The sequence below is a fragment of the Carlito syrichta genome, unplaced genomic scaffold (genome assembly GCF_000164805.1).
Source record: "Carlito syrichta isolate Samal-C Ts95f unplaced genomic scaffold, Tarsius_syrichta-2.0.1 Scaffold73643, whole genome shotgun sequence".
Taxonomy (NCBI): Eukaryota; Metazoa; Chordata; class Mammalia; order Primates; family Tarsiidae; genus Carlito; species Carlito syrichta.
The window spans coordinates 61,339-88,825 of record NW_007017739.1 but is presented as its reverse complement, the minus strand read 5'-3'; the positions used below and the strand labels follow the sequence as shown (position 1 = coordinate 88,825).

At 42.3% G+C, this 27,487-nt stretch overlaps 1 protein-coding gene across 1 annotated transcript in view; it reads left to right on the top strand.

Annotated features, from left to right (window-relative positions):
* Positions 1-27,487, top strand: part of ZFHX3 (zinc finger homeobox 3) — a 165,335-nt gene that overhangs the window by 124,878 nt on the left and 12,970 nt on the right. Inside the window, exons 6-7 of the mRNA XM_008053230.2 lie at positions 17,650-17,783; positions 17,928-18,128. Coding sequence (XP_008051421.1) covers positions 17,650-17,783; positions 17,928-18,128 — 335 coding nt within the window. The remainder of the gene's footprint in view (positions 1-17,649; positions 17,784-17,927; positions 18,129-27,487) is intronic.

Below are 27,487 nucleotides of genomic sequence, written 5' to 3'. Positions count from 1 at the left end.
ATACAGGTCACTCTTGATTCTCAGCCTGAAGGGGAGTCAGCAATGAAGGGTGGCCTTTGTCCTGCAGTTGGGGACCTGGGCAGAACCCTGCACAGGTGACACTAGCCCTGCATATTCTTCATGTCCTGACCCTTTCCCCAGGGTGAGCAACCACATGCTAAAGGAGAGACAAGCAGTGCATTCAGGCAGGAGGACATCTTACCAAAAGCAAAATAACTGAAGAAGCCAAGACAGAAAGTGCTATTTCAGGAAAAGTTGGTGTTGAAAGAAAGGGAACAGCCATTTCTCAGGATGATAAGATTTCTGTATTGAGAGAAAGAGCTGATACTAACAAGAAAAGCTTAAGTTTTTTGAGGAGGAGCATTAACTTCTGAGAAGACTTAATGGGGACAGATAAGTCTCCCAGAAACCACCACAATTATAAGAGGAAATCATATGACCAGCAACAAAAATATTTTGTTTAGCCAACCTAATTCTTATTACCATTATTAATAGTATAATACTTTGATTTTTTTCTGAGAAAATATTTACTTTCTGGAGTCTGTATTGGTTGGGTCTTTGTTACTTTTCCAGGCACGACTGTTCTTAAATCATGTTCAATGTTGGCCTTCGCTATTTAAACAAGATACAGAATGTTGGAGAGAGGCCAGAGGAGAGCAATGAAAATGACTGAAGGCTGAGAAATATTGCCTCAGAGAAAAGGTTGAAGAAATGGGTTATTCAGCTTAGAAAACAGAAATTAGAGAGGCAGCATAATAGTTCCCAAATATCAGAAGGGCTATGGCAGAGGAGGCCACGTGGCGCTATTCAGTGTTTCCTGGGAGACAGAGACGGGCTACACACCAGTGGACTTTACCACCCATGCTGCTTAGGGTCGCCTTTTGAACTGCTCTCTGTGGTGTCCAGAAGCCTGAACTACAAATAAGGATGAGGGCTCAGGTTGAACACTATAGGAGGATTTGTGAAGTAGGACCAGGTCACAGAGAATGGACATCTGTGCTCAAAGGCCCTGAATGTAGTGGGAGAAGTACCACCTGGGATGCCTTGCCTGGACCAAGATCCCAGTTTTTGCAGTAACATGAGAGTGAGAGCTAAACAAATGGTTCACATGGCAATGAAATATATTGCCAAGTGAGCTGGGAAAAGGATTTCACACACACAGTTTGAAGACCGGGTGACCTTCTGGGCCATCTGTCCTTTGTTGTTATGATTAGGGTGTTTGGTTTCTAATACTGGCTCTGCCACTTACTAGCTGTGTCACCTTGCTCAAGGCACCATAACCTTTCTGTACCTCAGTTTCCTCACCTGAGATAGGGATTAAAAATAGTACCTACTTCCATGGGAATGCTGTGAGGATTATTTGAATATGGGGAGCTCAGAACAGGGACTGGCATATAGTAAGCTCTGTGTATATAGTTTAATAGCTTCATTATATAAGATGAGGACAACTAGTAGCAGTTCCCTTTGGGTCCTCCATTTGATTGTAAAACAACTGCCAGGCAGCGTATAACTTCTGGGAATTTTGAAAAGCTGAGGGGAGCAACATACAAGGACTTAGTGGGATTAGGCAAATGATATTTGGTGCATGTTTCCTGCATTGTGTGTGCCAAGGGCACCATGGAAACAATAAAAAGTAGTAGCCACCATTTGCAAAGCTCCTACTGTGTGTGCTGCCTATGATAGGCACTCTCTATGCCTCTCTAATCCTTACAGCCAGTTTAGAGCAGGCTTTGTTGAGGGCAGTTCAATTCAATCTTATTCAAAATGTTTCAGTGAGAGAGTATCTTCATAGTGCTAGTGGACATGCTAGGCCATCAGGAGACTACTAAAAGATGTCAGTTGAGCACCCTAAAAAAATGAATGTCCTTAATAAGGTTCCATTTTCTCATGCATTCATTCAAGCAACAGGCTCACTTAATCTCCAAAAGATGAGAGAAAAAGACAATGTATGTGTATGAATGAATGAATGAATGAATGAATGAATAACTCAGAGGTGCACCTTTTTAGTTGCACAGTAGTAAAAAGAGAAGGGAAGAGTCTTTCCCGACTTCTACAAATGATCCTCTTTTGACCTGAAGCTTAATCTTGTCTATAGCATCTGAGTGCATAATGACAGGCTTTATGAAAGTACTTGGGCCGATTGGATCTTGGAATCAATATAGGTGCCACTAACCTCTTCTGCGTTTTCTTTTGGATTCTTAGTATTTTATTTTTAAAAATACCTGCATTGGTTCCATTTACTCCCTAAATTGAGCTGTTCCTATCTGATTAAATGTGATGGGGAGTGCTTCCTCCTGGCAAATAAATAAATAGTGATTTCACAATTTGTTATGTTGATTAGTGGCTGTTCATGATGCAGATTAATAATAATTCAAATGGGCCTGGATAATTGGCATTTTCTCAGCTATTGATTATGTAGTTTGGGGTTTGTGTAGGAATGGATAATCTTTACTAAAAATTTTTAGCGATTTATTTTTACATTGGAGTGGAACTCCTGAATTCCCTTTGGGGTGTGCATCTTTGGAATTCTTTTAGTTGATGTTACCTTGGATGGCAGCAAGACAAGCAGGATAGTGATGTGAATCATGGCAGGGCCAATTCCATAGTCGGTGACTGTGTTCCTATGCAGGGCATTGGGCAGAGTTCTGCCAATCACAAGTCCAGTGAGATTATGGGGCTTGCCTTCCAGGAATATAACACTCTACTGGGGATTTCAGAAACACCCATGGTCATAAGAACAACATTACAGCCGAGCTCGGTGGCTCAGCCTGTAATCCCGCACCTTGGGAGGCTGAGGTGAGTGGATTGTCTGAGCCCGTGGGTTCGAGACCCGCCTGGGCAACTTGGCGAGACCTCATCTCTACAATAAATAAAAAAAAAAATTAGCTGGGCGTGGTAGCGTGCACCTGTAGTTCTAGCTACTTGGAAGGCTGAGGCAGCAGGATCGCTGGCGTCCAGCAGGTCAGGGCTGCGGTGGCCGGGAGCGGAGTGAAACTCCAACTCAAAAAAAAAAGAACAACATTACTATAGAGCAGTGCTGTCCAATGGAACCTTCTGTGCTGATAAAAATGTTCTGCGCGTATACTATACAGTACAGCAGCCACTAGCCACATATGGCTGTAGAGCACTTAAAATGTAATGAGAATCACTGAGAAACTGAACTTTAAAATTTTTTTTTTTTTTTGAGTTCGAGTCTCATTCTGTCGCCCAGACTGGAGTGCAGTGGCCGCTCCCGGCCACCGCAGCCTTGACCTGCTGGGCTCCAGCGATCCTTCCACGTCAGCCTTCCCAGTAGCCGGAATTACAGGCATGCACTACCACACCCGGCTGATTTTTTGATTTATTGTAGAGATGAGGTCTTACTGCCCAGGCGGGTCTCGAACCCGCGGGCTCAGGCAATCAACTCACCTCAGCCTCCCAAAGGCGCAGGATTACAGGCTGAGCCACCGAGCCCGGCTGGACTTTGAATTTTATTTAATTTTAACTAATTTAAACTTAATTCACCACATGTGCAGCAACTATAGATACTCAAAAGGAACACAACTAAACCTGCAAGAATGCGTTACAGGTCCAGTAGCTTTCCAGTTATTATAAAGGTCACATTAAGCCCCAATACTGTGCCAGGTACCATTCTAAAGTTTCACACCTGTCCTTCCCAGCAGGCATGCCATGGATGGCTCACAGGTGCACAGGTCCTGCTCCTTGCAGCCCTTGGATGAGTCAGGTGGGGTAGGGGGCCACTGATGCCAGGGTCACTTCAGCTTCATCGGAAGTGTATCCCAATTTGCCATCATTTTCTGTGTGTGCCAAGATGTGAAACAAAAGTTGGGAAGTCCTGCTTTATATATATTATTTCACTTGATTCTCGGCCCCACTCTATGAACCAGGTATTGTCAGTAACCACCCTCCCACACCCACCGTTTTCAGATTAGGAAACTGAGCCCCGGAGAGCTCAAGCAAGATGCCAAGAGGTGTACACCCTAACAGGTTCAAATTTGCATACCGGCTTTGCCACTTTAACCTAGGTCAAGGCCTAAGGTTCTTACCAGTATGCTGCACCACCTCTGAGAGAATGAACTGTGTCAGTCTGATCATTTGATTTCGTTTTCATCTCTGCTCTAAGTATGCGGAATAGCACCCTTGTAACATTGTACAGTCATAACAGAAACACAAGAGTCACCTGCATGTTAGAAATGAACTGGATTATCCACCATGAATATACCTTGTAGCGAGCCAGCATTGTGCTCAAAGCAGGTTGATGACGTGGCAAAAACTCTAGATTTGGAGTCAGGAAGCCCACCAGCTAGCAAATGCCTCTGGTTGACAGACTTGGCATCTTAAAGCCTTGGGCACCTCATCTGTGAAATCTGGACAAGTAATACCTACAAGCCCCAGCCACCTGAGGGTTCCAAGATGGCAAGTGGTGGCATATGTACAGGCCCTTGTCAAGGCAAGTGTGATATGCTCTTAGAGCCAACGAAGGGTATAGGAAAATTCTTTGAAGACAACTCTCTCCCCTAATGTACAGCCATTGCCAGTGTCCCACTTTGCGGTTTTATCTTTTGAAACATGAAAATGACCCCTTGTTCTCTTTTACCAGAATAGATTTGAATGTGTGTGTTCTTGATGGAAGAGCCCCCAGTGTCATCAACTGAGCAATAATTATCCAATTAATCGTTAATTGCAATAAATTAAGTGATATACAATTAATGTGATGCTTTATCACCAATAATTAGGGGAAAAATTGAACTCTTGGCAAAGAATCATAGCAAGATGGTTATTTAAATCCTGTAGCCATCATGGTTTCTAGCCACAGAGCACCAGGCAGAGTCTAGTTAAGGTAATTTGTGGACAAGATGACCAGGGGGTATTGGTGCTTTAACAAATGGGGGTTGGAAGGGAGGTGGGAAGTAGCTCAACTTAAAATGACACCACAGTAATACTTCAAAAAATCCCTAACTGATGTTCATGTTTATATTTTCGTAAAATTTTGAGTTAGAATTGTAGTTTGAGTGTTCTCTTTTTTCTAGAGGATTGGCCTGAAGGGATTTTACTTTATTAATTTTTTTTTTAAATCCATGATGCTCACCTAACACAGAGCAATTAGTGCAGTGGAGCGTCCCTGATTTGAATCTATGGAAGATTGCTATTAAAGGAGGTATTAATGGGCTGGCAAGGTCTGGGCGACTGTTAGGGAAAAGTCTGTTTATGGAATATGGTGCTGGCAGGCATGATTTCAATCAGATTTGACATGTTTAACATAAATGTATAGTGTACGGCTCTTGCTGCATATGAATAATTCCTACAGACCCACTGCCTTTCTAATTACTGAGGTTGAAAAAAAAAGCAGGTCAGGCACATCCTGGTGCAAATCTATTACCAGTCCTCCCCCTATTCTCCCTGTTGTTTACAGCTTTGTATAAATAGAGATCCCTTTGTATGGGGAACTTAGTGCCTGAAATGTAATCTGTGACAGAGAATGGAAAAGGGCTGAAAAAAAAAAAAATACTTCTTGTCCTTTTTTTTTTTTTAATGGAGTCTGTGAAGAAGGTATGTGCTGAGAGGAAACATTATGTGTTAGGAAAAGCACTTGGACTAGTAGGAGTCAGAAGCCCTGGGTTCAAGGTCTGCTTCTACCACTGAGATTACCTGCTTGACCTTAGGTCTCTGGACCTCTGTTTTCCAATCTGTAAAATGGCAGATTGTACTAAAGGGCTTCTTAACAGTTTTGTAACTTCATATATAATAGTAATTGGAGGAGGAACATTTGTAGAATAGTGTAGAATCTTGGAGAATATTAATTCCGAAAGTTGGCACACTGGTAACTTCCAAAGATTTCCCTAGTCTGTGGCTAGTTAATACAGCATGGATCAGGAGCCTGGATAAAAGGTGCAAATAGGCTTTCTCCATGGAGGTTGGGCAGCACAAAGCTCACTTTTTTTGGTGAGATGTCAGAGCACCACATGCCGTTACCAAGTTCTGTGTTATGGGGATGGGTCACACTGTGTTTTCAGAGCTGGCGTGACGAGGACATCAGTGGAGGAGCCCTTGGCGACTCACATGGGTGCCTCTGGGGGGCCACCTAGATACCACTCCTGCTGTTGTCTACAAACCAGGCCATTCATCACCACTACACCTCTACAAAAGTCATTCTGGCCTAACTCTATGTTCTTCCAGCACTTACTTCCATTTCTCCACCTCATCCAGAAATAAATCTGTCTTTGCAGTAGGGTGCGTGTGAGGGAACACTGGGAGCCTAGCTTGCATGGCCCCTTCGTGGTTCACATTCCTTGCCAATGGAACCGTTTTGACTTTATGTTTTCACACACACATGGGAATTGTGTGGCTGTGTCAACTTTTCCAGAGTCGACTTGCTCTCCTTTCTCCCTACTCTCTTTTTCCTCCAGGCCACTTTCAGTACAACTTGGCTGTCTAAAGTCACTGCAGACAGAATTCTGTCTCACAACGGAAAACAAGCCATGAACTATATTTACGTTGGGAAGCAAAAATAGATATAGGGTGTGGTGTATATCTGGACTTGCCTGAATTCTGAATTCCAGCAATTTGAAGGTCTTGGCTGTGAGAATTTATATTGTGAGTCTTAAGAGATAGGGACCGCATCAACTGAGTAAATACTTTTTGCACAGATATCTAAGGCACATACAGGACGTGAAAAAAAAAAGAACTCACTTTCTAGAGAGGTGTCATATGTAATCACATAATTATGGTGTAGTGTAATGAGAATTATCATCAGGGTATAGATAAAGGGCAGTGAAAATGTAGATTAAGAAGTAAATCATTGTTCATTACTACAGAGAATACCTTATAGATTTGCATATTATTTTTATAAAGTGGCCATGTTAATCTTCCCTGCTTTGTTCCAGTTTTAGCTGTTGTGCTAATGGGAAAGTACCTCTGTTATTATAATCACAATTTTTTTTTTTTTTTTTAGAAACAGGGCCTTACTCTGTTACCCAGGCTGGAATGCAGTGGTATGATCATGGCTCACTGCAGCCTGTAATTCCTGGGTCCAAGTGATCCTCTCACCTCAACCTCCCAGGAAGCTGGGGTGACAGGCTCATGCCTCCATGTCCAGCTAATTTTTTTTTTTTTTTTTTTTTGAGTTGGAGTCTCACTCTGTCACCCAGACTGAAGTACAGTGGCATGCTCCGGCCACCGCAGCCTCAACCTGCTGGGCTCCAGCAATCCTTCCGCCTCAGCCTTCCAAGGAGCTGGAACTATAGGCATGCGCTACCACGCCCAGCTAATTTTTTACTTATTGTAGAGATGAGGTCTCGCCAAGTTGCCCAGGTGGGTCTCGAACCCGCAGGCTCAGGCAGTTCACTCACCTTGGCCTCCCAAAGTGCTGGGATTACAGGCGGAGCCACCTACCCTGGCCTAATTTTTTTTTTTTAAGTTTTGTAGAATCAGACTCTTCAGTATGTTGCTCAAACTGGTATTGAGTTCCTGGACCTCAACTCCTGCCTTGGCCTCCCAAAGCACTGGGATGACAGGCTTGAACCATTATGCCAAGCCATAATTGTTATTTTTAAAAATACCATAGTGCCTTTCCATGGAGATATCAAAGCACTTTTGTTAAGCTCTCATATTCTTCTTGGGTTCAGTACTATCTTTACTTTGCAGATTAGAGAACTAAGACCCATAGATGAGAACTCCTGGAAGTCAGAGCTGTGAACAAACCCCAATTGGCCTTTTGGGTCAGAGACATAATTTCCATGTTATGAAACAAAAGAACATATGGTCACTTTCTTTTATTATATGAAGACTGGAGGAGGATAACTTGAAACTTCTGTGCTTTTCTAGTTGTCAAACAGAATTGTCAGTTGTTTATGGTCAGAGGCTATGTGACATTCACTGATTTTTGTAATACCCAACACCTAGCAAGTGCTTAATACGGTTTTGATATTTCACGATCAATTGATTAAAAAAAAAGAAAAAGCATGATATAAATATTTTCAAGTCCAAGTTATTCTACTTTCTGTTTTGTAGATAATCAAAACCATGGGTTGGAGGATTGTCTTATCCTGATATTCAGAAAAGACAAATTTAGGGTATCTGTGCTTGTCCTGTATTATTTCCCACATCCCTCTAAAAAATGAAATCATGGCAACAAACATTTGAACTTTCGCCATGTTAGGCTCTTTGCTAGACTTCATATGCTTGATCTCTTGTTATCCCATCGACAGATGAGGAAACTGAAAGCTTGGTGTGGTCAAATAAAATGCTTGAGGTCACACAGCCAAGATCTAAACCATGGTGTGACCAACACTACAAACCAGTGCACTTTATGACTTAGTAAAGGGGACTGATACCTTTGGGCAAAGAGAACTTGGCCTCAGGAAAACATGAGCTCCTGAGGAGTCCCTACAGGTGTGCGAAAACCACCTCCCCATCCCTTCACACAGATCAGTTACCCTAGGCTTTTGGATCTCTGTGAGTGTACTGAGTGTGGGAACTCAATGGAGACTGAGACCAGCACTGATGTAAATACTGCTCAGTGTGGGGTTTTCATCTCTCTGTACTATACAGAATACAAAGAGAAGATGCTTCTAATCTTTTTCATGTTTTAGATCTTCAAGGGAAAGTAGAGAATCGTTCCCATTTTTCCAGCCTTGCAGAGGCCTGAATGATGTCTTTCTTTCCTAAGTACAAATTCTCACACTTTCCTGTGAAAACTGGACCTGCAAAAAAAAAAAAAAAAAAAAACCCTTGGCAGATCATGGGAAAAGTTTATTTGTAAAGTACTGAGAAGTTATGTTCAGCAGTCCTTTTTGTCTGTCACCATGCTGGACACACATCCAAATCTTATCTATTTATTTTCACAAGTTCAGCTTCGCTCTTAAAATTCAATAACTATCTTAGGAAGACAGGTTTGGAGTGAAGACAAAACTAGAAGAGTATTGTTATTTTTCAGTCTCTCAGGGTCTATAGTGTGTTGGGGCTCAGAGACCCTAACTAGCCTAATTAGCGTTTGATTCGATGGAGATTGAATGAGCCTCTGTTAATTAACTTTGGCCTAGTCCTGGAATGACTCACGTTGCCACTGGTTTTGACCTGTGTCTCATACTTCTGGACTTTTTCCTCTGTTGGTCCAAGGGTCTCTGGGACTCATTCCCACTCTGGATACCCCCAAGTCCATAGTCTTCATAGTCCTGTAATAAAACCAGAGGGAAGCATGGCAAGAGCAGACCCCAATGTGTGGAATGGCCTTTCGGGAGATCAAATCAGTGTAGTTTAGCAGCCTTATGCATATTTCACCAAGGAATTAGCGCAACAGATCGATGTCTCTGATGCAGGGCTTAGCCCTACATTTTTCTCCCCAAAGACATAGAGCAGGCAGCAGCACCCACCAATCAGCATGTGCCCAGCATTCCACTGTGAGGCTTCCAGAGCCCACCAGAGAAGTTGCTTACTACAGAAGCATAGACCTCATGGCATGGTGCTTGAGCTCTCATTTCCAGATTGCTGACTTGTACAAACAGGGGCTAGCATGGATCTGTATATCCGTTCAGGGTTGAAGCAAAGGGGACCTTAGACTGGTGTGGTCTGCAGGTATCTAGTCCAGGGAGCCAGCACTAAAAAGATATGTCCTCTCTCTGCAAGGTAGAAAGAGCCACAGGCATATGCCCTTTTTTCACAGTTTCTCCAGCACACGTGGAAAGAAAGAAATTTCCATAAGCAAGGCAACCTGTCATTTTTCTGGATTATGCTGCTAACAGAACACGTGGAATTTTTTCTTCTGAATTTCTGGCTTTGAAAAGGTGTCTGCATTTGTTTTAGAGTGAGCAGTTTCCCTGAGAGACAGCCATATTTAATCCTTCAACTTTGGCCTGAGGGGGGAAACATCTAGATTTTGAATTGAGGGCTGGCTTTTGTCAGAGTTTAGATGAGACTATCACGTCGTCAGAGTCATTTGAAAGTGGACCAACAAATCTGCGTATCCTTGCCGCTGGGCCCCCTGTCATTTAATTCTAGTTAGACCACAAAGCAAAAAGACTCCTACCAATTCCTGAAAGCTTTGCCTCTGTCAGCTATTCTCAAAGTGTGGTCCCTGGACCATCAGCATTACCTGGGCACTTATATGAAATGCAAAATCTCTGTCTCAGACCTACGGATTCAGAAACGGGGGGGGGGACTGTGATGTGTGTTTTAATGACCCTCCCTCCCCACCCCGTACCCCTCACCCCCCACCTCCATTCTGACACATTCTGGAGTTTGAGAACTTCAAGGCTGTGATCTCAGTGACAAGCATGAGGTTTTGCGATCCATTTCTTCTTTAACTAGACAGTAAGTCCTGAGCCCTTGCTGGATGGGAAAGGTACTGAGCTTTCCTAAAAGGCAGGGGGAAGGTACAAGAAAGAGACACAGGGCCTGAATCTTGGTAGATGTAAGCAAGACTGGAGGTGGGAGGAAGAGGGAGGGGCAGGGTCAAAATGAAGAAGAACCGAAGACCTGGAAATTTTTATCTGAGCTGCTTAATAAGTAATGCCAAGGTGACAGTACACAGGTGCTTTCTATACTAGTCTTGCAACTTCCTGTAAAGCTGTAATTATTTCCAAATAAAAAGTAAAATAATAACAACTAAGAGCTGCTAGATTTTCAAAGGGCTGACCTAGCTAGGTCACATTTGAGTTGGGAGAGAAAAATAATTAGCCTTTCCCTCTAACTGTTACGCCCATCTGTAGTATAACTCGAATTTTCTTTGAAATCCTTTTGAGAAACAAAAGGTCTGTTAAGTTGATGAGACCTATATGTCTTGCTATACACAGGTAGGCAGAGTCTACTTTTTTGTGTAGGTGGTTGTACTTTTCTAGAATGCTTTCTGGGGACATTTGGGAGCAACACAGCTTACAATTCCTGAGAATAGGACTGTGTTTTGAATAGAAGGCTCTTAACCTCAGCAGGCTGACGTTGAGCCAGATTCTGCGCCTTTGAGCAGGGGAGAGAGCAGCCCCAACTTCTCTTTAGCCATGGCATGAGGACCACCCCTGCTGGGTATACATATGAGCGCCTCTGCTTCACGCAAGTCCTCTTCTCCGCCATTCCTCTTTGAAACATCTTGAAGCGCTTGGTTAGAGGCAGAATGAGACCATGCATGTTTAAAGACCAAGTTGACAGCAAGGCAGACTCTTTAAAGGAACTGTTGTTTTCTGTATTAGGGGAGGCAGAAAATTTAGCTAGATCTCTGGCCACTGATCAAGTCCTGTAGCTCCATAGGAAATGTGAGTAAGGAAGCCCAGCCTGTCCTCTGGGGAAGGAATTGCAAGCAAATGCCAAAAGCAGCTCTACTTTCGGCAACAGTAAGAAGATCACGAAGTCCAGAAGTGCAGATGACCTTTTGGAAATATTGAGTTTCTGCTGTCTACAGGAAGTATGAGATCTTCGAGAAGCTGAGGAAGAAGGCCTGTGGAAAGAGCACACTGCACCTTTCTTTTAACTATAATTAAGAACTGAATGACTGTTTTCAGATCTGGTGAAATGTCTATGTCTTCTGTGCTGGAGTAGTTACCCAACTCGGACAGTGATTATGGAGTTGTATGATTTTTTTTTTCCTTAGTCAGTGGAGATAGATAAAAGATTGCTGTAAATTTCTGGGGCAGGTGGCAAGCTGGTTTACGGAACACAAGGCGATGAGAACCTCTAGCTTACGGAAAGTAGCATGAATTAATAATCATTTAATTGGCTCCTCCATTATGTTGCTGGTTTGGGAGATGGAAGTTTAGATGGAGGGGCTGTCAGTGGTACTTTAGCTAAGAGTCTGTGGGGGCGGTAGTTGCCTTTGGACTCTCCACAAAGATCAAATGTCAGGCAGCATCCCAGGCCCTCAGTGGGCTCACCTCGAGACCCACAAAAGGAAGAGGATCAGCACTTTGGTGAATACCACCTCCAGGTGCCACTTCACCACAAAGAAAGGAAGTATACGCTTCCCAGCAATGTGGCTAGCTCAGTGACTTCCCAGGATCTCCCCGAGGTGGGAAGCTGGCCAGCAGCATGGGCAGCATGGAATGTCCACCAGGCCAACAGCTCACTGATGTCTTGAGTGATGAATTTTGCTCCAGGAAACACAGAAACTAATTCTACCAGTACTTTGGTTTTCTTGGAGGGCAAGTGGATGTCTTGAAAATGGGAGGACTGAAGCTTCTGTTTTTGCTTCCAGATTCTTTTTATGAGGCAGGCCTTACCTGGCTTCAGAGTCAAACAGCCCTGTCACGCGATGAGAAATGATGCCTGTATTGGCATTAAGTCTGCTGGTACTGTATGAACTACTCTTCAGTTTTCTGTGGCCAGAATTTTAGTGACTCAGATGTGAAATTTGTTAGTAAAGATTGGAATTGTGTAAAAATGTGTTCTAGAAAGTGTAGTGTTATCAATTAAAGTTACAGGGGACTGTGAATGTTGAAAGATTGTGTTTCTACCATATTTGGCCACTTTATAAGCCCTCTAAATGGTACTGTCTTTACCTATTCTTTAAAGCAAATCACTTCCTGTGTGAAGTTTTACTAGCCATGCTTAATTATTCTATTTGCTTAGAATATAATAAAACCATTTCTTGAAAGTTGCAAACAAAACTTTTGCATGAATTCAGAATCAGTTCTCTTCCCTACTTCCTCTCACTAGCATAGGAAGGTGGATAACTTTAAATAATTATTTTTAAAGGTTAAATACAAATACTTCCCAAATATGATGAAATGAAAGGATATCTGAAAGTTGACGTTTCCATGCATAAATGTTTTTCCCCCTTAAGGAAGACATGCACTGACAACCATGCTTTCCCCTGAAATGAAATGCTTTTCCCTAGCATGTAGAAGAACCTGACAGAACAAAACAGAGAATCACGAATCTCTTATCAGGTCTGCCTCTCTCAGTATTTACCCGTGTCGGTTTTAGTTGGGCAGCTCATCACAGTACTAGGGGAAATGGTGGCTCTCGGCCCAGAAAGCCAACTTTTGAATTTCTGATTTCTATAAGAGGGATATGCCATTCTTTTCTGTGCCTCATCAGCAAATTGGGTAGGGCAACCATAACTCCTAACAAATAGAACAAGTGCTTTTTCACCCCTTAGAAAAGTTTATGTGGCAGGGAATCCACAGCTCACATCTTGCTCAGCTACAGTAGGCATTTGACCCAGCATTTCCTTGTCACAATATCCCATTTACCTAGCTTTACAGAGTATGTCGTCTTCAGCGCATTCACTCACATGATTCCTTGCCACGTTTTTATCCCCTTTGAAATGTCAGGAGCCCAACATGTTGCCTGTGGAAGATTCATTGAAATTTAACACATATTTTTATATGACAAAACTGCCAAAATAAGAAAAATTGTTTTAACCGGCACAGTAAAAAATACCACCTGATGTTTTGCATAATATGGATCCAAATATCAACTTTTTCATGGACAGTTGAATCTAAATGCTAATTCATTTAATTATATTAAACAATATTTTACCTACATGACAAAGTTAGAAAATGGTCCACGATAACATCACCTAAATACAATAATTGGTTTCTTGTAGTCCTTTTCTAATACCTACTTTCTACATAGCTATAACATAGAATAATATACGTATTCTTTTTTTTTTTTTGAGATTGAGTCTCACTCCATCACCCAGACTGGAATGCAGTGGCACACTCCCGGCCACTACAGCCTCTACACACTGGGCTCCGGCAATCCTTCTGCCTCAGCCTTCCAAATAGCCAGAATTACAGGTACATGCTACCACGCCCGGCTGATTTTTTTTTTTTTTTTTTATTGTAGAGATGAGTTCTCACCAAGTTGCCCGGGTGGGTCTCAAACCTGCGGGCTCAGGCAGTCCACTCACCTCGGCCTCCCAAAGCGCTGGGATTACGGGCTGAGCCACCAAGACCGGCTTATACAATTTGCTTCTTTTTTGATTTGCATTTCTAAATATTTTTCCATATTGCTTCACAGCAACCATTTTTAACACCTTTTAATACTCAATAGAATGTCTGTACCATCATCTACTTATACTGTGGCCTGTTGTAAGATATCTAGATTATTTCTAATTCACTTTGTCATTGTTGTAAAACCCTCTACAGGCACTAACCCTTTAAGTTGTTTGATTTTTCATTGCCAGTATAAACCAAAAGTTTTAGGCATCAGTCTTGTCTTCGCAACATGTCTATTTCCATTTCACTAATGTGACATCATAGCAGGCTTAGAGTGACCAGTAATTGATTTTCTAAAGAGTGTTTTCTATAATGTGACATCTCCCCTAGAGTTCAAGTAAAAGTTTAGAAAAGTCTTCAAAGCAGAAAACCACAGTACTTTTTCTCTTGGTATTTGTAGAGCCTCATTTACTTATGCCTACAATGTATGCTAGTGACAGAACTGAAGCAGAAATTGATTTTGAAATTCTGGCCCTTTTGAGGTTGTTCAGAGAAGTTTGAGATAACCTCTGATTGTCTATGACTTGTGATAAACCCACTTCTAGTGTGTTGATGGAGAACTCACACAACTCTTTGCCCATCTACAGAAATTGTATGCTGACTCTGGTACTATATCTTGAGAGAAATTAGCATTTTAATGGATGAGGTCAAGCAAGGGAGAGGCCTGTGTCAGTTGTAGTTACCTTGACTTGTAGGAGCAATCCCCACATCATTCAGGGCAACACAGTGAAATTTCAACTCCGTATTTATAGAATCTGTTATAAGAATGGCATTGGCTGGGTCTAGTAGCTCATGCTTGTAATCCTAGCACTTCGGGAAGCTGAGGCAGGAGGATAGCTTGAGGCCAGAAGTTCCAGACCAGCCTGGGCAATATAACGAGACCCTGTCTCTACAAAAATTTTTTTAAATTAGTCAAATGTGGTGGCACATACCTATAGTCCTACCTACTCCAGGAGCCTGAGACGGGAGGATTGCCTGAGCTCAAGAATTCCAGGTTACAGTGAGCTATGATTGTGCCACTGCACTCTAGCCTGTGTGACAGACGGAGCAAGACCCTATCTCTTTTTTTAAAAAAATGGCATTGCTTTATCTTTAGAGAAGGAACTAGTGAGCTGCAGGTAACTAATGTCCACTTCTAGACATATTTGATCTAATAAAGATGCAGATTGTCCTGGATAGAAAGGAGATGAACCTGAAGTTTGTGCACCAATGGATGCAGTATTTCATGTTATAGTACAGCTGTTAAGAGAAATGAGTGAGTGAGCACTGATTTTATTTTTTTAAACACTTTATAATGGCTCCTTAGCTCAAGCTCACAAAAGAAGCTTTAGAATTCCAGAGCAGTTTGAGTTTGAAAAAAAAAAGGGATAATAAAAGTTCCCCTCTCCATGCAGGGGGAAAGAATAGTGGCTTCTGAAACCAGAATTCTCACCTCTGCAACCTTGCCACAATTCATCATGTGTTCAGCATTCAAGGAAGAGGATGGACTCTTTGGTCCTATGAGGAAACTAATGCCGCACTGGGTTACTGTGTTTGCTTTTCAGCTCCGAGAGAGTGAGATGAGCTGGGTGGTCTCAGCCTCGGTGCCCATTCATCCACACTCCTGAGCAACTGCACAATTGACTCATTCCATAGTGGGGTGGCAGTCAGATTGAGGGCATTTACAAGGCAGTGTTGTTTTAGGTCAGGCAGACTAACAGAAAGAAGGGGATAGGTGTTTGAAATAGAATGTGGATCTTGGTTTGCCTTTACTGGAAGGAGAAGCAGACAACGTTTTTTCCCCCAACTATAAACGCTGAGCCTAACCTAATGCTTACCAGTTGGGGGTGAAAATAGAGAAGGTGCAAAGATGGCTGTGACAAATGAGCATCTAAAATATTATTTGATGCCTCCACCCACCCCATCTTTAGAATGCATTTAAAGAGTTAATACATAGGGACGATAACCACTAAGCAAAAATCAGAATGATGGAGAATAAGGAACCTTCTGGGGGCAAAGGTACTTAAGTCCCTGAAGCATGAATTAAAGACTCCGATTGTGGAAATGTTCAGGCAGCAGCCCATCACACTGCAAGTTCTAAAATCTGCAACGCAGGGTTCTGTAGGATCAGGTCTAAGGGGGGCCGGGAGATGGGAAGTGGGCCATGGGAGAACTGGTCTAGAATGTTACAGCACCTAGTTAATCGGCAGCCAGTCCATCACATTAAATATCCAGCCGTCATGTATTACCTTTCAAGTGAAAATGAATAACTCCCATTAAGAGCAAAATGGGTTTGAAGTCGATTCGAGACAGATTAAAGTACTGTTATGAATGTGTGTTGAGAGGGGGAGGGGTCTATGTGTAATATGCTTGTCCTTGTACTTTTTAAATAATAGATGTCCTACAAACTTATGTAGACCAGGTTACCAAGATACTGGGGTTAAAGGTCACAAGATGTGCATTCTGGGAAGAGCACCAACTTCCTGGAATATAGTATTTCCTGCATTTGACTTTTTTTTTTTTCAAAATTACATTGTGGCCTTATAATTTTAATGAATAAAATTGATTTTCTAAAATTGTTTATTAAAGTATATGTAATGACAGCATGTTGGTGCCCGTATCAGAACAAATTTCAAAGCTGAGCATAAAGTGAAAATACATGCTAGGTAACTATAATTTTTTGATGAGGGCAGTGAGTATATATTTTTTCCTACCATTTTTTTCTTATTGCTTTAAGCAAAATTATGAAAAATGGAATACCATGTCTAAAACAAGTGAAAGACTCAGCCCTCAGATACTGACCAGGTTTTGGAACAACCAGATCCAGCCATGTTGGAATTTGTGTTTATATGTGAGGAGCCTTCCTTATCCTGGTTAAAGGCTTAACCCTTAGCTGTTTTCTTATCAAAATCTCTCAGTTCCCTTTCCATGCTTTGGAGAACTCCTTCCATCAATGCTTCCATACCCACTATTTGCTACTTGAGTCTCATTAATTAATGGGTTTCTTTTGGGCGGGGTTGGTGGCGTGGGCAAGAGGGGTACAGAGGCATGGTTTGGACAAGAAGATAGGAAACCTTCTCTCTAACCACCCACTCTGAACAAATTCTTGTGTCTGGAGCACTGGCTAGATTATAACTTGGATTCGTGCCCTGCCTAGTTCCACTCCGCAATTGTTTCTTCCTGAAAAGCAAACCACCCCAATGTGATTTCCCCGCCATATACTGGTGTGCAGCTATCCATGTGAACCTTTCTCAGATCATATTTATCATGCTACCTGTGATATAGCATGTTGTGATTCCAAGACGTGGGACAATAAAGTCATAAGCACAGAGTTTCTGAAGCAGAGCCTTTCTGGTGCTCGGGTTGGCAAAGCAATTGGTGAGACTTTCCACCACCCTCAACCCTACTGCCCCTACAAGCCAGCAGATTTTGTCTAGATAGGGGAGGTTAGGACAGACCGAATTTAGCTTAATTCAACTCCAAAGCCTTTTATTCCATTTCTTTGCCTTCTTTTCTTAATGTTCAGTTGTTAAAGTAGTGACAGAAATTCACAGGGGGGAAAGAAACACTTGCTTCTTTTCCAACATGCTTGATAAGTCAGTCCGGATGTTCATCCTTCTTGAATTTTGGTGTTTTAAGAAAATCCTGTGCTATAAATGAATGTTGATTTTCACCCAACACAAACCCTCTGGGAGCTGGCCTGGTCTGGCTGCTGTATTGCATCTTCCACTTTTTCTTCTAGCACCGTCCAGCCAAGCAGAGAAGGAGCTGACAGATTCTCCTGCAACATCCAAACGCATCTCCTTCCCAGGTAGCTCAGACTCTCCCCTCTCTTCAAAGCGACCAAAAACATCTGAGGAGATCAAATCAGAGCAGGTGAGGCTGGAAGGGGCTCTGCTCGTGTGGGGGAGTGTTTTGGACACTGGTGGGGAATGCACTTTTGGTGGGCAAGCTTGGGGCGGACTCTCGTGCTGGTGGGCACTGAAGCTTCAGCCAGAGTGGTGGGTGTGTTCCCCACAGATGTACCAGTGTCCCTACTGCAAGTACAGCAACGCTGATGTCAACCGGCTTCGGGTGCATGCCATGACACAGCACTCGGTGCAGCCCATGCTTCGCTGCCCCCTGTGCCAGGACATGCTCAACAACAAGATCCACCTCCAGCTGCACCTCACGCACCTCCACAGCGTGGCACCCGACTGCGTGGAGAAGCTCATTATGACGGTAAGGCAGCCAGGAGCAGGACACTGTGGTTTTCTTTCTCCAGGAGTCAAAGGTGACACAGCAACATGGGTAAGATACTATGTTGTTGGATGGGAAAGCCAGTGTAGAGTGGATGTTTCAGAAAGTTGTTTTCATTCCGTGACCTTTGTTCTACTGTACCTGTACTTAGATGTGGCATGACCATGGCCCAAAGTGCTAAATACATGTTTCTCAACTTCCCTTGTCATCTTCTCTTGCTTCAGAAGGCAGAAGCATGAATTAGCTAGTCATTTATATGAAGAGCTAATTATTCAGATTCTTCAAGTCTTTATTGAGTAGATCATGGTCTTGGTTGCTCTTAACTTCATTCTTTCTCATTTCATCCTTGTAACAACTATTTTTTTTAAATGTTCCCTTAAACAGATGAGGAAATGGAGGCTCAAAGATGTTAATTGACTTAATGACATTTGTAAAGAGCAGAGTTGAGATTTGAACCCACATTTTTCAACTCTGGGGGTAACTCTGTAATATGGGAGTTTCTCAAAGCAGGAAAATGCTCCGTTGGATATAATATGTTGATTAATGAATGCAGGTTTTGCATTTGAACATGCTGTTGCTACAACTGTGGGTTTTGATAGCATGACTCTAGGTGATCATTGTAAGCATGGCCCAAAAGATGAGTATAAGCATTTAAATCTAATCATAATGTAAAAGCTTCTCAAAGTACTGCACGTGTCCTATTTTTGACTATGTTGAGGCGACTTTGAAAGCCCTTTCCTGATTACTAGAGGAAAAAACCACCAAAGAACTAGACCTCTAGCTTAGCATTATTTCAGCAGTGGAGTAATATGAAGTTAATTTGGGTTGCCTTTTCATGTAAAGATTCCCAGAGAGGTAGTCTGTTCAGAATTCCATGTTATGTGCAGGTCACAGACATATCACCTCTAGGCATTTCCTATTCCATTTGGTTATGCAAAATTAATGAATAATGTCATAAATGATGTTTAGTCATGAGTAACATATAATTGATACATCAAGAGAACTTTAACAGCCAATGAGAAACTCAAAGGTGACCTAGCATGAGTTGCCTTTCAGAAATCTTTCAAGTATAAATTTACTTTCCATGGTTATTTTCAAATAGGCTGCTGAACACTGTGTAAGGCTTCTCTGTCAGTGAAGTCCTCCTCCTGTGGATGGGTGGGTTTCCATGTTACAGGTTTCCTTGGCATTCTTACCAGCCTTGGAAATAACAAGGGGGTTTTCCCAGCCCTCATCTTATTTCCTAGCTGATGGCCTTGGAACCGTGGGATTCTGAAGGAACAGAAAGAAGTGTGAAGAGGGAAGCATTTTCAATATTGACCTACATAGTTCTTTTGCTCAGGTGATTATTTTTGCTATTTAATCTAAATCTAGGAACGGTGAACCTACATGACTGGTTTTTTTGCATGACTTTTTTTTTGGGGGGCATACAATTCAGGGTTAGGTATACAAATGTTCATAATGAACATTCATTTATATGCAGGTACCCTTGTTGATGAGGTGTGCCCCTCCCTGCATGACTGGTTTACATTAAACAGTAAAACTTCATTTATACATCCCTAAAGACTAGAGTATAAATTATATTTCAAATATCCATTGTTTGTCATGTTTTTGTAACAGCAATAGCAGGGTACATTTCAAGTGGTGAGTCCAATAATCACTGTGAACCTTCTTTTACCAACAGAGACTTCAAGGGCAGAATATTATTGCTGTGTTTGCTTGAGTACCAATTCCTAGGATATATCTGAAAGTTATCCAGTAACTTTTGAAGACTCTGATGAAAGCTACATGACATTCATATTGGGTTATTCTTTGCACACTAACATTTGATAACCACTGTTATAGATTGTCCATCAAATATTCTGCAAATACAAAACTGTGTATACAATGTCAGGGAGCATAAGGATACACGGAGCTGGTTAGTAAACCCTGTTCTAGAACTCCTGTCAACACAATTATGAAGGAGAAATTGTTCCCTAAGGGGGTTATGCTTGGTACCTTGTATAGAAACTCCTATGTGCCTCATCTTTCCATAGCAGACAATGAAGATGTTTTCTGGACATTTCTGAGAAGTGTGCAAATTTTGGGGAATGTTGTGGTTTTAGGAAGTTGATTTGTTATCAACAAGAAAAAGTTAATGGCTCTAGAAATAAAGTTGAAAGTTGTGGGAAATATAATCAAAGTGTTTTACTTTTTACTTAAAAGGGGAATATGTAAGGATGACTTGGCACTCTTGTTGCATGGGAAGATGGAGTAATGGCATGGCTATTGTATTAAATCGATTTGTCCAGTCATGAGAATGGTCTGCATTGAGCCAAATGATGCATTTCCACCTTTACCCTTTAGTTCAGCAGAAAAAGATGGGCAATCAGGGTTAGAGCGGGAATTTGTAGCCATACCACAGGGTGAACCCAGAATCCTGTTTGAAGGCTGGAATACTGATCTTGGTCTCTGCCCTGATGAATCAAAACAGATGCCAGTGTCTTTCCTCTGAAAAGTTTGGTGTTAAAACAATTTGCAGTTGTTTTACAACTGAGTATAATGAACTTGCGGTTAAAATCATGCCCCTGGAGGGTATTTTACTGTAATTTTATTAGAAAATTGGCTCTTGAAGAGTATTGGTTAGGCTACTGATGATATATCTATTTGTTCATAGCTAACCAGAGGAGGAAACTGTGAAAATAGTATGATGAGAAATGCCCCTCAAATCAGAAGAACTCCATTTTCTCAACCGTATTATTAAGGAATGCCCAGTTCTGTGGTCATCCATCCTCCGCTAGGAGAAAGTTATGTCTACTTTGTCCCTGAGTGGCTAGGATGAGTGCCAGCAAGAGGAGTCGATCTTCTTTCTTCCCAAATGGGTTAGCTGAGTTAGCTGCTGTTGGCTGCAGAATAGGACAAGCCCTCCAAATAGATGATGGCTGGCACACATAGGGTGTGTCCAGGGTATTTACAGCTGTAAATTCTGGCAAATAGTTCTTGCTGTCTGGGTCCAAACCCGCACTCAGGATCTAGCTTGAATTTGGTTCAGTCCCACTAAAAGTAAATTCCACCCTGATAAATGGGAATAGATTACTTTCTACACAATGTCTTTCCGCTCAGTTGTAAATGGAGAGCGTTTTGAGGAGGCGTCATTTAATAATACCTTATCAGACAGCTTTCAGGAACCTGCAGTGTCTAATATGTCTGTTGCTATGGAAACAGCTGCTTGCTTATGCTCTGCATCTCATATCTATGTCTTCCATGGGCCCCCTTCTTTTGACTGAAGAGGGGGCTTGAGAAATATTCTCCACTAAGAACAATTGCAGTGCTGGACCTCCACTATGGAAACTGCACCCACAGCACTTCATTCGACTTGGCCTTTGGAAACAGAGCTCCAGAGGGTATCTTTGCACACATCATATGAAAGAAAGAAATCTATAAAGCTTAAGGAAGCTGAGCCAAGTGCCCCTCCACGTCTAGCTGGCCAGCCTGCCCCAGTGTCAGTTTCACATCTCAAAGTCTCACGTCTACTTATTTAGAGAAGCTCTAGGTTTCAAACTGGTGGAAGGAATGCAGGAGCTGCTGCTCTGTGCCCTTATTTTCCTAATCTTTCAAGAAAGGAGGGCTGAAGGCAGGGGGACCATGCTTCTGGCCCCAGAATGAGAATGGGAAAGACCACCTACCATGCATTTCAATACTCTTAAATTATTCTAATTGATCGCTGTCTTTCTAAGTGACAGGACACACCGCTGGGACCCTAGAGCACTAATATGGGGAAATTGTCTTTGTTCCTTAATCACTTAACAAAATATGACCTCACAGTGGAGATGGGGATTGGCCCCCAAGCAGCCCAGGAACGCAACTTTCTCTAGCCCCACATCTTTTCTCCCTTTGATAGTTAATTGTTCTGTATTTTTTTGTACATGCGCAGACTTCACTTCCATGCTCCTGGCCCTGCACTGCCTACAGTTTTCTCTGTATCTCTCTTTTGGGAGCAATAGTTTGTCCCCTGTGATCTTTCAGTCAGTGTCTGTGATTCTTTGTGCTCCATGTGTGCCTGTGTTTCTCTGGGACAGGCTGATCATCTGGCCCCACCCACACTGGGGCTCTCTGGTGGCCACTGGCCTTGAGGCTGTCACACCCACCTGGGTACCAGCTCTCTTACTTTTGTCCCCTTCTCAGAGGAAGGTAATGAAAATAATCGGGCTTCATTAATTCCAAGCCCTGTGAGATGATAGCCATTTGGAGCCTGTTTGCCAATTAGATGGTCTAAATTAGAAGTGACCTTGGTATACTGCCACTGCTAGCCTCTCTGAGTCTAATGAAGCTTTTCTCTCCAGTTCATTCTCATTCTCAGCTCTCTATTCTCTCTCCCTGCATGCATGTTTATGTTCATGCGTTTCCTGTGCTCCTACCCAATTCTTTTTCGATCTTATTCTCAGTTTTAAAAATCTGACTCTGGGCTGCATTTGTGTTTGGTCCACATGAATGTTAATATGGCCCTACAGTTTTTTTTCTTATGAGTTTTATGTATTTTTAAAAATTGCATGAAGCAACACACTGGAGTAGTTTTAGAAAAGAAACAAGAAAAAGTAAGAAGCTAGTCTCCAGACCCCATAGTCCAGTGCCCTCCCTGGCATATTTAGAAGGCCGTACAAGAAAAAACAAGCAAAACTGTGAAGCTCAACAGTTTGTTGACTACAGACATGCAGAAACCAGCTAGTGGGCTCCAGTGGCTGTCTAGCCACAGGGGAGGAAGTGAGCAACTGGATTCTCACTGGAGCAGTCAGCTTTAGATATACCAGTTAGTTTTTAATGTCATGCTTTAATATTTTGAGCAGAACCAGTCCGTTATCTACAAGGATGTCGAGATTAGCTAGGTCTGTGCTTGAGGCCTGTACTCTTTTTCTCTGTGTCTAAGGTTCTTCGTTCTATTGATTTTCACTAAAAAGTGAAGGATTTGAGGCTTCTTCAGAAGTTTAGGTGTTGGAATATCTACACTTTCACTTGGAATCATGGGCTTTTCAGAAAGAAACCCTATTTGATTGAGCATTGCCAACTCTGTAAATATAAAGTTCTCAGAGAAACCAGGTTCAGCACTTTTTCTTTTTCTTTTTTTTTTTTTTTTTTGCATTTCATGGAATGTGTTGGTTGCACTGATCTTGCCTAGATCTGAGGGTAGCCTTAAGAGGTGAATTTGCATGAACCAGTCCCATAAGAACTTGACAAAGTGTAACCTTGGCGGTACAGGTTATATTTGGCCATCCCACATCTATGACCTTGCTGGCGTGGGGATGGGTGGTGGGATGGTGTTCCTAATTACTCCACCTTCTACCAAGAAAGAATAGATATCAGCAGACCCTTCCAAATGTTATAGTGGGGACCAGACCCACATCTCAGACTCTGGGCTCTATAAGGTGTGCTTGGGACTTTAAGGTCCATTCATCTCATAGAATCTTGATGGTATTAACTCATAATACAAAATAATAAAGAACCAGACTAGGAGGAGGTTGGAACTAGGTATTTATGGACCTATGTCACTCTTTTAGTAGATCAAGGGCAATTCATTTGAGTCCATGGATTTTCCTCTGGGGAGCCTGTGATTTCCTGCAATTATGTGCTATATTCTGTCTGTGAAAGTATTTTTCTTGGAGTCTCAAACTTCTATGAGATTTTCCAAGGCATTTGTGACCTCTAAAAGGTTAATTATTCTGGATCATGAGCTTCTTGGGGACAGGGACCTTGTCTTGCTCTCTTTATCACATAAGCATGCACCAGATGAACTCTCTACAGTGTTTAGTAAATGATGGTCAAATGAATGGATGAACAGAGTCACTCAAGGCTATTCCTAGGGGACATAATTTAATGTATTAAATGTTTACTGATATATGGATTATTAGAAGAATCAATCAGCATAGTTAGTACAGTCATTGTATAAAGTGTAAGTGCTTAGACTGATTGTGTACTACTATCTGGCCAAGTCTCAGTACTTTTTTTGTCTGGCTTTGAGTCCATGGCTGGGGGTTTGGATGGGGGAGAAGGGTGAGCAGACAGAGGTGAGGCGCAGAGGGAGAGAGAGAAAGTACCTGTGTTGGCTGTGCAGGGAAGTCTGGTGGTAAAGCCAGTTATCTGAGAGCCTCTGAAGTCTGGGCATCCTTGGGATGGCCTTGGTTACACTGTAACTAGGTTTTGTCATCCCATAAACTTATGTGCTTCAATGCTCTTAGTGAAAATGAAGACCCTTACAGACCTCTGCTCAGCTCAGTTGAGTTACTGACTTTCCCACTTTCAATTGTCCATCAGAGTATGGCTCAGTCTGAATTCCAGGCAGTTTGGTAGCTAGACTGGAAAACAAAGAGGGTGCCAAGGCAAGTGTTGAGGAAATCTGCCTTTGGATACATCTACCCAGTGAGCAGAATGGACTCCTCGGTGAGTTCTGTTGTCAGGATTAAGTTTATGGCTCTTTAAGATAAAGCCTGCAAGCCTTGAGTGCAAACTTTTGGAAGCTGGTAGGAAATGAAGGAATGGGCGCAGGCACACTACTCTCTGAGAACTGCCTTGGGGCCTTCCAGTAGCCTGTGCAGCCAGACAGCTTCCATCTTCACCTCTGTTCAGACACATGCACAGATAGACTCTACCAGAATTTCTAGATCCTTAGGATTCTCTTTAGGGATCTTCCTCTTTGTCTCTGGGAATTTCTTTCCCGTTAAAATCACATATACCAGCCGGGCTCGGTGGCTCAGCCTGTAATTCCGCGCCTTTGGGAGGCTGAGGTGAGTGGATTGCCTGAGCCCGCGGGTTCGAGACCCCCCTGGGCAGCGAGACCTCATCTCTACAATAAATCAAAAACCAGCCAGGCATGGTAGCGCATGCCTGTAATTCCGGCTACTCGGAAGGCTGAGGCAGAAGGATCGCCGGAGCCCAGCAGGTCGAGGCTGCGGTGGCCGGAAGCGGCCACTGCCCTCCAGCCTGGGTGACAGAGTGAGACTCCAACTCAAAAAAAATAAATAAATAAAAAATCACATATACCAAACCATTTTTTTTTTTCAGGGAGAGGTTGGGTATACTATATAGATGAGAAGATGTAGGTGGATAAAAGTAGTTACTTAAACACATATGGGGCAAGACTTACAGGTTTGGAGGCCTAGATTAAGATGCAGAGGAGCATGTGAGGTTGATGATTATATTTCGGGGAGAGTTAATTGATGGAAGGTGAAGGCAGACAAAGAACCGCTGCTTACTGCCTTCTTGAATCCCAATCAGGAATTATGATTAAAGTCGCAGCGAGACAACAGAGGGCTGATGAATTGGTGTCTTTTTTTTTTCTTTTTTGCCGTCATTCACACTTGATTGACTTCAACCTTTCAAGTGCAAAAGTCTCTCTTTTCCATTATTATTCATAGCCATCTGAGTTTTTCTAATTAAAGTGTATGAAAACAATTACTGATCCGTCGTACTGAGTCTGTTAGAGGGGATGTCTGCCTTACTGTAATGTGTATAAAAAGCCCACAGTTTTCTATAATGATGTGCAGCTGAGGTGTTAGATAATTTTATTCTTTTTTACTCTGTAGGGCTTTTTTTTTTATTTCTCGTGATTCATTTTTCATAATTCCTAAAGATCCCAGGAAAGGACTGATCCTGCAGCTACAACGGAGAAAGGAGGTGGGGGGGAGTCTTTTTTCCTTTCCTTTTCTCCCCTTCTTACCCCCAACCTCGTGCTCCCCTCGGCTGAGGACTATAAATTAATCGGTGACCTTTCACTTCTTGGATTCCCGCTGGACTCCCCAACCACACTGGTCAGAAATGCTTTCTATTAAAAAGAAAATAGATGGAATGAGTTTGGCAATCTCCACTCCATTCCTAACGATTCATCAACAGCTAGCCTTAACCAGCTGCCAATGAGCTTTATGTGAGGGTGCAGATGTCTGCGGGAGCAAGAATGCTGTATCATACACATTCACCTGCCATGCACCTGCTCTTTGTAAACACAGGGTTTCTCAGAGCCCTTCTCCATCATGCCTGTTGCTTAATTTTTCCGCCCATTGGCATCTGGGTTGCTGGCATTTTTCTGATACCCCTAAATGTGATGAAGAGTTATCTTTTTGGTATTGATAGGAGCCATTGTCTGGGCTTCTGCTAGTTATTTAGCCTATCGCTGATGATTTTAATGGACATGTCAGCAGCTATTGTGAACAAAGTTGTCATCCTCAAACCATTAAAAATTAATAGTAATTTATTTAAAATATTTCACTTTGAACCAAAACGTAGGTGGTCCAATCTTTGCAAAAGAAAATAAAGATAATGTAGTAAAGTCATGTTTGATGGGAAAATGTGTCCAAGTGGGGCTGGGTGCCCTGTATGAAGGTTAATGGTGACTGTAGTTTCTGTTCCTGTAACCTCTAGGTCAGTTCCGTTTCTCAGGCTGTCATCAAATGGTAGGCGATTTCTAATTCATTTGGAAATATCACCACCTAACCTCCCCAGTCCATATCAAGTAGAGGGATGCATACTGCTTCTTTCTAAACGAAAAATCTTTTATCTTTCTATTGGATATTGAGGGCTGCTTGTCACATTAACATAGGGCAGATTTGTTTGAACAAGCTTCTGGCCATATGGCAGGGAGGCCTAAAGATATGTCTAAGGATCTGACCTAAAATTGTAGCCATTTGGATCCAGGCTAATTCTGGAATTGCTATATTAGGGAACGATGGCCATGATCAAGGTGGAGCTGCCCTGTTGTAGAATGCCATGCAGGCCACTCTCCACAGCTGGGACACTGGCCAGAGGTTCCCTGTGTTGTATATGTTGGGCAAAGACTCCAGAAGAAATCCTGGCTTAGTGAGTCACAAGAAATGCTTGTTTGCGCTTGATGTCAGCTTGTAAAGGGTTACAAAATGTTGTTTCCTGGAAAATCTGCCAGTGTGTCTGCGTGTCCTTAGCCTTCCCTTTGTTCTCTTCTCTTCTTCTTACCCTTTCCTTCACTCTTACTTCCCTCCTCTTCTTGCCTGAATACATTTTGAAAACAGTACTACAATGCTCCCTGCTTCAAGATTACAGTGTACTTTACTAGGTATGATTTAATTAGGGCCCTTATTATGTTTTCAGCAGCTTAAGGTGGGCCTTTCAACTTATCTACCTAATTGGTTGCACAAGAAGTTTCACAGCCCATGACAAAACATTGTCAGTGATCAAAGTCAAAATTCTGCATAAAGGAAAAATATTAATAATAAGATTATTCTTCAAGTGTGCACTGCTAATTATGTCCAGAATGTAACCGCAGAAACACTTTTGACTGATGTGAGCTTTGTCTAATAAACATGAATCTTCAGTGAGCTATGAAAAGTGACACCTCTAGTTTT